Source organism: Bombyx mandarina, chromosome 16, assembly GCF_030267445.1.
Source record: "Bombyx mandarina strain Sakado chromosome 16, ASM3026744v2".
Taxonomy (NCBI): Eukaryota; Metazoa; Arthropoda; class Insecta; order Lepidoptera; family Bombycidae; genus Bombyx; species Bombyx mandarina.
This window is the reverse complement of record NC_143222.1, coordinates 12,268,381-12,281,563: the sequence shown is the minus strand read 5'-3', so window position 1 is coordinate 12,281,563 and position 13,183 is coordinate 12,268,381. Positions and strand designations below refer to the sequence as shown.

General features: G+C 40.4%; 1 protein-coding gene across 3 annotated transcripts; it reads right to left on the bottom strand.

Moving 5' to 3' along the window:
- Positions 1-495: 495 nt before the first annotated feature.
- On the bottom strand, positions 496-12,831 carry LOC114240472 (organic cation transporter protein). Of its 3 annotated transcripts, none has more exons than XM_089733919.1 (7): positions 12,530-12,830; positions 11,510-11,705; positions 10,167-10,267; positions 9,120-9,271; positions 5,018-5,641; positions 2,321-2,502; positions 496-719 (listed from the first exon to the last, which is right to left on the bottom strand). In XM_089733919.1, exons 1-7 carry the CDS (start codon positions 12,754-12,756, stop codon positions 543-545), a joined length of 1,659 nt encoding a protein of 552 aa, XP_089590045.1. In that variant the 5' UTR covers positions 12,757-12,830; the 3' UTR covers positions 496-542. The 3 variants fall into 3 exon arrangements, with proteins under 3 accessions (XP_089590045.1, XP_089590046.1, XP_089590047.1); XM_089733920.1 differs by having other exon boundaries at positions 12,633-12,769; XM_089733921.1 differs by lacking the exon at positions 5,018-5,641 and having other exon boundaries at positions 12,530-12,831.
- Between the last annotated feature and the right edge of the window lie 352 nt (positions 12,832-13,183).

Sequence of the window (13,183 nt, the reverse complement as noted above, 5' to 3'; positions counted from 1 at the left end):
TTTTTAATAAATTGTGTTGTTTAGAAATTATATTTAAATACGAATTACATATGGATATTATTTGTTATTTTCTTTCAATAAAAAAAAAAGTTTATGTGTAAGTCAATTATCGATAAAGTTGATTATTGAAAACACGAATAAAACAACATTTTCTGAAAATAATCGTAGCTAGATCGATTTATCGCCCCCGAAATCCCCTGTAGGTATACCTACTAAATTTTATGAAAACCGTTGGAGCTGTTTCCGAGATTCAGATTCAAACGTGACAATGCGTGAACTTTACATTAGACTAATTTCAAGTTGAAATACTTGAAATTTTTTCTATTTTAACGAATCTAGCTGTAGGATTGAAATGATTTTAATAGACCTAGAAATATATATTTTTTGCGCATCGAATATGGTTATTGCGTATCATTTATGTACAAAGCAGTTATTGTCGCTTAGTCGCGTTTGCCTTTCAAGCGTCGATATATATTTATATACAAGAATTGCTCGTTTAAAGATTAATAAAGTAAAACACACATTTATTCTCCTATTCTATTCTACATAGCAGTTGCAACGGAATTGACTTGTTTCTCCTTATGAACACTCTCTTCAACTTGACGTACCGTATCCATCAGCGGTTGGTCTCTTGTTTCCGGCGTCAGGATGATAAGTAACCCTGACATTACTGCAGCGCAACCGAAGAATATTGAAGGAATCGACGGTGAAAAGGTCATCTGAAAGTGCATAGCGCGAATTAAGGCCCAAAAGACACACAACGCAACGCCTCACTAGAAATTTAAATATTGCTCTAGTTAGGTACTGCATGTTGTATATATACCTACATTAACACTGTTAAAAAAATTATAACATCTAAAATTTAGACTTAACAATTTTTTTTAATTGCTTTGATGGATGGAACAGTTCACAGCCCACCTGGTGTTAAGTGGTTACTGGAGCCCATGGACACATCTAGAATGTAAATGCGCCACCCACCTTGAGATATAAGTTCTATAGTTACAACGGCTACCCCACCCTTCAAACCGAAACGCATTACTGCTTCACGGCAGTAATAGTAATTAGCTTGCAGCAAAATTGGAAATTCGATTTTACGTTTACCATAAAAGTGATCGTTCTCTACAGACATTAGTAAAAGAACCGCTAAAATCCTAGGTTACTTTGCTTCGTGATTAAAGACAAATTTAGTGGAATTAAAATTGCTTACATTGCTCCAATTATGAAAGTCGTCGTGGCCTAAAGGATAAGACGTCTGGTGCATTCGCGTTGAGCGATGCACCGGTGTTCGAATCCCGTAAGCGGGTACCAATTTTTAAAATGAAATACGTACTCAACAAATGTTCACAATTGACTTCCACGGTGAAGGAATAACATCGTGTAATAAATATCAAACCCGCTAAATTATAATTTGCATAGTTATCGATGGTAGGACCTCTTGTAAGTCCGCACGGGTAGGTACCACCACGTGAAGCAGTAATTAATGCGTTTCGGTTTGTAGGGTGGGGCAGCCGTTGTAACTATACTGAGACCTTAGAACTTATATCTCAAGGTGGGTGGCGCATTTACGTTGTAGATGTCTATGGCTGCAGTAACCACTTAACACCAGGTGTGCTGTGAGCTCGTCTACCCATCTAAGCAATAAAAAAAGGTAAGCTTTATTTGTGATTTGAGCTCTAATGTACTAGATGGATTTTTCTCAGTTAAAATAGCCGAAATTTTAAACAATCTGTTAGTATCGTAAAAACAAATGTCAACGAACTTGTACTACACGTCATCACATCACAACTTAACACATACATTACATTATTATTATGTATCATTTAATTAAAACCATTAAAAATATGCTAAATCGAAATGCTGCGGAAACTTTCAAGCAAACAATACTGATACAGTAAATTAAAATTGCTTAGAGGCGGCACCTATAATATTTTTCCTAAGATTTTCGCGAATATTGATCAGTTGAATTTGAATATACTAGGTATACTTACCAGCGGAGTATTCCGTAGCTCACTCTAACCGGCGCCATCTAAGCGGGCTTCGGATACCCTGCCGACCGAGAGGGCTAGTGGTCGTGGCGCCGACGCCCGCCGGTCCGGCGTCCCGAGGGGGAGGGTGATGGGAGAGATGTGCTCCGCACTAAACGCTTCACTTTCCCCCCTTTGCCTTTTCTTGAGTTCTGTCTCATGCGCGGTTTGGACGTTGGTTGTTGAGCGACAGGAGATTTTAGTCAGTTTCGACTCTGACATGCCCCGCCCTCCATCCCCAGTGGAGGGCGGAAGTCCGGCGATTTCGTCTTGACCAAAAAAAAAGGTATACTTACCAACATCGGTGTAAGAGGTGCCATCATATTCCCGATCCTAGACGTGAGCGCGCCAAGACCAAGTAATAACCCTCGTACACTAGTCGGAAATAGCTCCATAGAGTATGTTATGACCCCAGTGAAACAACCGGATATCAACATTTTACCGACGAGGAATAACGATATTTTCGTCCATAAATACGCTGCAATGAATTATTATACCTACGCTTAATTATTATAAATATGAATGAAAGCAGGAGTCGTATTATTATATGTATTAATAACTAGCGGCCCGCTCCAGCTTCGCTCGGGTCTTTAATAAAAAAATCCAAATTAACAATCATAATACACACACATCAACCCTTCTATTTGCGTCAGCTTACTAAAAAAGAAAATTATAAAGATAGTTTTGAATAACTTTGGGTTACATTATTGGTGTTTCAGCAAGGATCCCCATTTTAAAAAAAAGAATTTAACCTATGTCACTCGGGGATAGTGTAGCTTCCAAACAGTGAAAGAATTTTTCAAATCGGTTCAGTAGTTTCGGAGCCTATTCAATACAAACAAACAAACAAACAAATCTTTCCTCTTTATAATATTAGTATAGATAATTAATTCCGGGAAAAAGTGTTTTTATGTAACAACAAAGTTGCAGTGAATTCTCATTGGGCGTAATGTTTGTATCTGTCTGGCCCTGACACCATTAAATTGATGACATTTAAAAAGCTAGAAACTCAAAATAAAAAGTAGAAAGAGATTACTCGACATTTTTCTATAGTTCTTCTTTTTGTCAAAATAAGTGAATCCAATATTTTTGAGATTTTATGGCCTGATGAGCGAATTGAGGATGGTGTTCGATACATATTTAATGTTTTATTGTAATGGGTACACAATATATTGGACTATCTCTATAACGACATTTCTTCCCGATCTACTAGCGATGCTTTTAGGAACCTCAAGCACTAGCCACCGGTCTCGTCGAGCCCGTCGCCTGCGACGAAGGGTTCGGCGAGCAAATGAACCATCAGACGCAGCAGACTGAGTTTCTCGCCGGATCTTCTCAGTGGATTGCGCTCCGATCCGGTAGTAGATTCTGCGAAGCACTGCTCCTGCTAGGGCTTGTGTTAGCAACGCCCCCAGAGCCCCGTGAGCTCACCTACTCGGCCAGTTACGCTGACATAACGCTCTAGGTTACCAACATAGGTGGATTGGCTCTCGGTAGGCAGCAGTTTGGCTCTGCCCTTGGCATTGCTGAAGTCCATGGGCGACGGTAACCACTCAGCATCAGGTGGGCCGTGTGCTCGTCTGCCTATAAGGGCAATAAAAAAAAAACACCAGTTCCGAACAATAACTTTTGGACCGTCGTTCACCGGACGTCGATTTACCGAGCAGTTACGCCTGCTCGGTGAAAGATCTTTGTTTTAGTCGTTACCTCCAAAAAAAAAAAGAGAAAAATCTGAAAACATGTCGCGAAAAAAAATTGTGTGCTTCATAAACTTCACGCAATGTCATAATGTTTTCGAATCAGTTCGGGAACTTTAATATAAATATGAAGCTCGCTCTGGCCGATCCGTTAAGGATAAAGTTGATGGCATAATATGTAAAACAGTGGAACAAGACCGACACAGTAGTACCTAATTACGACAAGGTCAAAAAAAACTAGAGGTTGACCCAAAAACAAATTTGATCCTCTTGAAGAAGTTTGGAAATAGAAATAGATTGCTTTACCCATCACACGAGCTATGCTGAAAAAAACGATATGAATCGTGTACTCGTTTGTGATTCTCTATCGAAAGAATCCGAAAACATCTTGAAAAGATTAACCGCTGGCGATGAAAAATGGGTTACTTAAGACAAGGTCGCGTGAAGACGATCAAAGGACAGGTGGTAGGGTTGGAAGGGCATTGTTCATTATGACCCTTTACCGCCGGGCCATTTCTCTATACGGAGCCCAGATCTGGACCCTTAAAGCGGCTGATCGCAAGCGCGTTAATGCTTTTCAGATGTGGTGCAGGAGAAGAATGCTGCGGATACCTTGGATAGCGAAGAGAACCAATGTGTCTGTCTTAGACCAACTGCAGATCAAGACGAACCTGGCCACACTCTGCCTTTGCCGAGAACTCGAATACTTCGGTCATATTGCTTAGAGAACAACTGACAGCTTAGAGAGACTATTCGTGACAGGGACGATCGAAGGAAAGAGACCGCGCGGGCACAGTCCGACAAGTTGGTTCGATAAAATCCGCACCATACGCATTGATGTGTGGACGAGCTCACAGCCCACCTGGTGTTAAATGGTTACCGGAGCCCATAGATATCTACAACGTAAATGCGCCACCCACCTTGAGATATGAGTTCTAAGGTCTCAGTATAGTTAAAACCGCTGCCCCGCCCTTCAAACCGAAACGCATTACTGCTTCACGGCTGAAATAGGCAGGGCGGTGGTACCTAGCCGTGCGGACTCACAAGAGGTCCAGTAATAAACTAATACCTAAAAACTAACACCAGTAATAACAGTAGTCTACTACGCTGACGATACGTACCATACAAAAGATTCCGCTACTTAGGTACCTACCTAGATACAAACGAGACCAATAAAAGCTTGTTAAAATTAATAATGGTTCTCGTAATATTTGAAGTATACGCAAAATGAAAATATCTAAATATCTTATCGTCTATCAGATTAACTATTTCCTAATAAAGACTCATAAAACTTACTCTCGGGCACTTGAGCGGAGCAGAAACACAACGCTGCGGTCAAAATAAATCCAATAATTAAAGACAATTTCCTTCCAATGTTTTTCATGAAATACAAGGAGATTAATTCTCCTGGATATGACATTATGGTTATTAGTAAAAAATTAATGTATTTATCACCGGGAAGCCAAACAGAATTCAACATTAGACCGTAATACACGAAGCTTGCTGAAAATCTACAAAAACACGCCACAAAAACCCTCTTTAAAATCTCTGGAGATTTGAAAATAACATGGAAACCTTCTTTTTCATTTTCTTTTATATCAAACTTTTGTCTCAAGCCCACTCCATCAATGTTAGACAGTTCGTTCATATCCATATTGATTTTATTTGTTTTCGCCATCAAAATCATTGTATTTTTGGCTTCTTCTGTTTTACCCTTGACTATCTGCCACCTAGGACTCTCTTTGATAAGCCAAATGAAGGATAAGAATAATATTAATGGACTGTATATAATCAGAATCATAGTCTTCCAATAAGGGATCACCATGGCCATACAAGCGAATAGTGTTTCTCCAACATATATAAAATAGGAAAATAGAACGCCCGCTAGTAAACGTTTGTCCTTTCCGCAGATTTCTAACACTGGAAGTAAAGGAGAAATATTTTAGAAACGAAAATTAATGATTAATTAACGGGCTCACCCCTCGTCTGGTGTTATGGTTAATGGTTAATCTATATCTATATATCTATATATATATATATATATATATATATAGATATATATATATACCTAGTCAGGTCATAAGTACTGTCACACAGTAAAAACTTTTCTTTTAGAATGCTGGCCACAAAAAAGTTTATTGAATTCGAATTTCGAATTGTTCATGAAAATAAAAAATGTATACTTTTAGAATTTTACTCGTTTTTAAATATGGAGTGGACGCTTAAAGAAGACCGTGTTGCAGTTATTGCGTTGCATCGTTGCGGTTACGCGCCAATTCAAATTTTTAACATACTGAAAAATTTGAATATAACCAAAAGATTCGTTTATCATACCATCAAACGATACAATGAAGACTCTAGTGTAGATGACAGGTCAAGAAGTGGTCGCCCTCGGTCTGTTAGGACTCCAGCAGTGATAAAAGCTGTGAAGGCGCGAATTCAAAGAAATCCCAAACGTAAGCAGAAACTGTTGGCCCTTCAGATGAGGTTAAGCAGAACCACGGTGAAAAGGGTGTTAAATGAAGACTTAGGGCTTCGGGCATATCGAAGAAAAATAGGACATCGTTTGAATTCTCGTCTAATGGGCCTGAGACTGAAGAGATGCCGCGCTTTGTTGAAGCGATACGCTGGAAAAAAATATCGGGAAATTCATTTTTCGGATGAAAAATTTTTACCGCAGAAGAGAGCTACAACAAACAGAATGATAAGGTGTACGCACACAGTAGTGAAGAAGCGAGCAACCGTATTCCGCGTGTCCCACGAGGTCATTTTCCATCCTCGCTCATGGTATGGTTGGGAGTTTCTTATTGGGGCTTAACAGAGGTACATTTTTGTGAGAAAGATGTAAAAACGAATGCAGTTATGTATCAAAATACAGTCCTGACGAACCTTGTGGAACCTGTTTCTCATACCATGTTCAATAACAGGCACTGGGTATTCCAACAAGATTCGGCGCCAGCTCATAGAGCGAAGAGCACACAAGACTGGCTGGCGGCGCGTGAAATCGACTTCATCCGGCACGAAGACTGGCCCTCCTCCAGTTCAGATTTGAATCCGTTAGATTACAAGATATGGCAACACTTGGAGGAAAAGGCGTGCTCAAAGCCTCATCCCAATTTGGAGTCACTCAAGACATTCTTGATTAAGGCAGCCGCCGATATTGACATGGACCTCGTTCGTGCTGCGATAGACGACTGGCCGCGCAGATTGAAGGCCTGTATTCAAAACCACGGAGGTCATTTTGAATAAACTTTATTGTCATAAGAATCTATGTTTTATTAAGTTCATTTTGGTATATGAATGGTTACATAATGAATAAACTAGTTTCAATTATTTTACATTAAACATGTGACAGAATTTATGACCTGACTAGGTATATATAAAAATGAATTGCTGTTCGTTAGTCTCGCTAAAACTCGAGAACGGCTGGGCCGATTTGGCTAATTTTGGTCTTGAATTATTTGTAGAAGTCCAGAGAAGGTTTAAATGGTAGTTAATATCAAAATTCCTTTTGTTTGTTTTAAGTTTATTTTATACAAAAGTTTAGGTCTTTTATTTATCGATTGAAGCACTACGAAGTCTGCTGGGTCAGCTAGTGGTTAATAAAATCTGTTGACATCATAACGTGAAGGCCCTCACTTGTCGCATGAGGTTGAAGATTTAGTTATGTCGCTGTTCTGCCCTTTATGTAGGAATGCATGAACTATTTATTCTGGAAGGAGGGGTGGTGATGGTTCGTATCAGTACGAGCGAGCCCCTACCAATATTTATAAGTAAGTTGAAAAGTAAGTTGATTTTGATTTATTAGTTAGGACTCTTCGTGTAATACGTTAGTGTACAAGTACAGGGTGGCCCATAAGTCCTTTGAAAAGTAAAATTTGAATAAAACGAACAGGGCGCGCGTGAGCGGTGCAGGGGAAGCGTGGGGAGTAACTTCGGTTTCTGGGAATTTAGTCGCGATGGAGCATTTTACCGGAGCGGACCGTGCGTTTTGTGTGCGCGAGTTTTATAAAAACGACAATTCGGCAACCGTTGCGCGGCGTAAATTTCGAGAACACAAAGGTTTACACAACTTTGACGACACTCCAACTCTTCAAACGATTAAGAACTGGGTTGCTAAGTTCGAGGAGACCGGTTCGACGTTAGATAAACCGCGGTTGGGTCGCCCAAGGACGTCACGTACGGAACAAAACATAGACACAGTGACACAGTCTATTCGCGAAAATCCGACACAGTCAACTCGTAAGCGATATGTGGCTATGATCGAAGAGTTTTTCATACCAGAATTGCAAAACTTTTCAGGCTTTAATGCCAGGACGTGGTTTCAACAGGATGGGGCCACTTCTCACACCTCTAACACTGCTATGCCCGTTATCCGTCAACTTTTTCCTGGCAAAGTTATCTCTAAGAGAGGAGACATTTCCTGGCCTCCACGTAGTCCAGATCTGACCCCGATGGATTTTTTTTTGTGGGGCTACCTTAAGGCTAAAGTATACGACACAAACCCGCGGTCAATTGAGGCCCTAAAAGAAAACATCCGCAGAGAAATGACAAGCATTTCAGCAGTGACGTGCCGCGCAGTCATCGACAATTTTAGACGTCGTTTGCAAGAGTGCCGTGATCGCAACGGATTACATTTAGGAGATGTTATTTTCAAAAAATAATTCCCGTTTTTTAAGCTTTTTATGTAAATAAAAATTTAATTCATAATGTAATTAGTTTTATTTTAATAATTTTTTTTCATATCAAAGGACTTATGGGCCACCCTGTATTAGATTCCTTAAAAACATTGAAATTTGGTAGTTGATTTTGTAAATCGGCATATTCGCATTGCTCAATTCGAGTACACCGAGCTTTTGGCCATAAAGTTTTTTTTAAATTTGGTAAAATTGTTGTTAGCATTTAGCGAAAGTCACACTAGAATGTACACCTAAAGAATCAATTATTACATAAAGCTAGGCTGAGGCACTGTTAATGATACTACGGCTTTTAATGAAATGATTTAGTTCCACACCGGATTCGCGAGCACTTCTTATCAGACGTCCACTGCTGGACATAGGCCTCCCCCAAGTCTCGTCACAAAGACCGGTCCTGCGCTGCCTGCATCCAGCGGACCCCCGCGAGCCTCAATAGGCCATCGGACCACCTTGTGGGAGGCCTACTCACGCTATGTCTTTCGGTACGCGGTCGCCACTGAAGAACTTTCCGGCCTCAACGGCCATCCGTTCTACGAGCATGTGTCCTGCCCACTGCCACTTCAACGACGCAATTTTTGGGCTATGTCGGTTACCATGATTTTCCTGCGAATCTCCGAATCTCTTCGATCCTCCTCAGCTAAACTTTACAAAGGCTTACCTACGTAACTACGTAAAAATTTGAAAACTTTTATGAGACTTACTGAGCACCATACCCGAAGTGTATGTACCGCCAGACATGCAGGCCTCTAGGAATTCGACCATTACGTAAATATACCAGTTCTTGACTAGGACTTTTAAAACCCCCACAGCGCTGCCGACGATACATATTACAAGCGCCGGCTTACGACCCCAGCTGGAAGACATGTTATTGATTTATGAAAACAATTAATTCACTTAGCCTTAACATGAAAACGTACATAGTAAGTTTCTGAACACATTAAACCAAATATCGATGATAACAGTCGATAACTCTGACGTGTTTTTTCTCCATCATGTTTACGAATTGCTGACTAAAACAATCCATTACTGTGGCTCTAGTGAACAAGCAGTGTACAGGCCGAGAAAACTCTAGAAGATATATACAGAGCTAGATTGAGATGATTTGAGTAAGACCTGAATCGCGCTATAAATAATTTCAAAATAAACAAGTTCATTCGGATCCCTCCTGGCTAAGTAGTGGTGGAAGGGCCCATCCGTCCTAGCTGGGTTGGAGAGGACTCCGGACCAACCCTACCGTTTAATCCCAAAAAAAAATCCCTTCTATGATTGTTTTTTTATGCCTGAGTGATTACTGGGGGCCCGGAGGCCTTTCCAGTTTTACTAGGGCAGGTGGGCGAGCAAGAGCTCAGCCAGGAGGGGTGTGATTTGCTAACAACTGCCCGAGCGCCTCCAAAGTAGACCAAACAACTCAAGGGTAGCTGCTTCGCATATGAAACTATTATCGGATCGGAATCGCGACCCGCTGAGAAGATCCGGCGAGAAACTCAGCGGGCTTCAACGATTGCAGAAAGTGACGAAGTAGCCCTGAATTTGCGATAATGAAGACCGTGTGTAATCGCCGCACGATCACAAAAAAAAAATATCTCTATAAAAATATATAAAATAAGCATAATTCTCCGTTAAATTTGAATTTAAAATTGTTTCTATATCTTTCCGCGATTTTCAATTTTTTGTATTCGGAAACAGTGTACCAACTACCAACTGTGTTTTCATAGACTGATTGAAGTCTGTATTCGTTGTGTACTCACACATCGTAAATCCACCCGGTGACGAACATTGAAGTCATCATGCCGAAGCTGTGTATGGTACCAATTAGATTCGATCTCCACGGTTGACATCCCAAGTTCAACTGTAATTTCAAATCGTTGATACATTTTATGATCATCAGTAATCATTGATACTATTCTATCACATAATCTCGTTTTTGCAGGATAGCCGCCGGAGCCGCATGGTTCATCCGAAATGTGGACATGGACCTAGAGTCCAGCAAGTACCTATAGTCAGCTTCAGTGCGCCACTTCGAGAAAGCGGCACGACACGAGCACGTGGCCACCGGTAATTACATTCCCGATCCTACGGACCAGTCTGGTAAGCACTCTAAAGAATAGTAAACAGTCGACGTCGCCAAAAACACCTCATTTCGTATCCTCCCGATCCGCTAACGGCGCTTTTAGGTACCTCAAGCACCGGCGAACAAAGGAACCCACAGACAATACCGCCTTTACCATAAGAGCACACGGAGCCCGTGCCGAAGGCCTCCATTCTCAGGGGGCCCCGAAGGACCGACAATTTGGTTACCAATTGTAGTCGAGAGCGGTCATTTTCGCAGCTTAAGAGAATAAAAAATGAATTGCGAACAACAATGTTACAAGAACGGCTGAGTAATTTGTCAATTATGGGCATAGAAAGTGATATCCTTCAAAAAATTAACTTTAAAGATATAATGGAATATTTTGCTCAACAGAAATCCCGAAAGAAACCATTATCGTAATCGTAACCAAAAAACCAGCAGCATTCTAATATAATTAATATTATTATATCATACTGTATTTGATTACCTATAATAAATGGTCATACTCAGTAAAAAAATGTTATTACAATTCGCTTTTTTACTTTCCAAAAGGGCCTCAAATTCTTGTGTGCCCAAGGGCCCCAGCCTAGTTTAAGACGTCCCTGCACAGACACAGTGCTTTACTGAATACTCTACCACCGGATCGGAGTCACAAAACACTGCAATGATCCGTTGAGAAACTCAGTGAGTCATGTCTTTAAGTTAAGTTGCAAAAGGCGACCGGTGCTTGGAAAGCCTAAAAGCATCGAGAGTTCCGGATTAACTCTTCCGACAAGTCATTTTTGGGCAACGACGGCTGTCGTCAAAAACGCTTGTAGCGAGCGCACTTTTTTTAATTTCACAAGCAAACGTAATGACGGATATTTCGTAAATTTGAACAGCTTGAATTTAGAAATTTTATTTATCGTGCTAATATTGAAACAACGCATGTGTAATTTTAAAACGATACTAAAGGCGCAGGGAGACGGTAGTTCAACGCAACATGACCGTCTCAGCGAATGACAATAAAGTCCACCTTGCCTCAGCAACTACAGTGTTGTTACTCTCGTATATCCACTCGGTGCACTGGACTAGGCTGTCAGTGAAACTACTGCTGTTGCAAGTCCCATAGTCGTCTTTGAGGACGGGTCTGTAACAACGATCAATCGTCTTGTTCGGCCACCATATAGGGTTCTCCGCTGTCGACATGTTGTTCTCGCATTCCGACACTTTGCATCTGAAATTTATTACTGTACATCCTTAAGCTGACGATGCGTTCGTTTACGATGCAAAGCAGTTTAGGCGGTTACAAAGTCCACCGCCGCGTCTAGGTATGAGCATTTCAACCGATTTTGAAGAACCTACAAAAGGGTTGACAAAAAAAAGAAAAGAAAAAAGAATGGGAGATGACAGTGACAGAAGAAGAAAGTAAGAGAATGTAAGTGTTGGTAAGAGTGTTAACTATGAATGTGGAAGGCTATAGAGGAGGAGGTAGACCTAAAAAAAAAGGATGGATTGTGTGAAAGACGACATGTGTAAGAAAGGAGTGAACGAAGAAATGGTATATGATAGAGGAGTATGGGACGAGAAAACATGTTGCGCCGACCCCAGGTGACTGGGAGAAGGACAGGAGAATGAAATGATGAATGACAGAAGAAGAAAGATAAGAAAAAAAAATAGAGGCTTTTATAAAAGCCGTATTGAGATATGGACGTAAAACACGTACACAAGCGTGCTTTATTAAAGAGAATCTAGTTGAAAGTCTCTCACGCGTTTCGGTTTCAGGAATTAAGTAGTCGGTATGCATCGCTGCCTCGACCTCATCAAGCTTGGAGGGGGCATTTACGTTCTGATATCCAAGGACTACGAAAAAACTTAATATAGGGGGGCGAACCAATCTCACAAGGACATCGTATTGATCAAATTGACTCGCCCGGGCGTTCTGGAGTTAAATTGTACTACGGGATGTGAGTAGAGCGTGTTAGATGCGTTCTCGAACATGATGAGAAGTTGAGGATGGAGGAGGAGGAAGCCGTGTTCAAGTTCATAAAAACGACTCACCTGTATTTCAGATCGCCAGAAACAAAAATAAAATTAATATCTATTAGTGTCAGGAAAATAATCGTTATGCCTATGTAAGCGTATTGCACAATTTGATATTTACCGAAAACATCAAATATTTGCAATAAACTGTATTGAGTCGACGACGCCCCACTCATATTTAATTTTATTTGAACGGGCGACCGTCTCGTTGCGTTCGTTCTTACTGACTGGACGCGGTCGTTCATCCTCAAAACAAAAGGTTTACAACGAATTGTTTTAATTTAATCTTTAAACGACAAAAAGTCACATGTATTTCGAATTTATTTTATTATTTATTTATTACTACTATCTTACATAATTGAGGACGTCAGCGCAAAAGTGACCTAAGCTTATCATAGTTAGTATTGAGTTAATAAGGTTCGAATTTACCTTTACAATACTTCGTAGGCAATAAAATACGCGCTAAAATGATGTTTATAAAGACTGTTGTTATTATCTATGGATGAAACTAGGGATAGGCCGATTTTGCATCAAAATTTATTATGTTTTAAATAAGTTGCATTACATAAGCACGAATATGAATTTTGGGTTAGGCCACTTTTGCGCTGACGGCCTCAATTATACTATAGGTTAGAATATGATACTGCATAGTTCTAGAATCATTAAGCACAT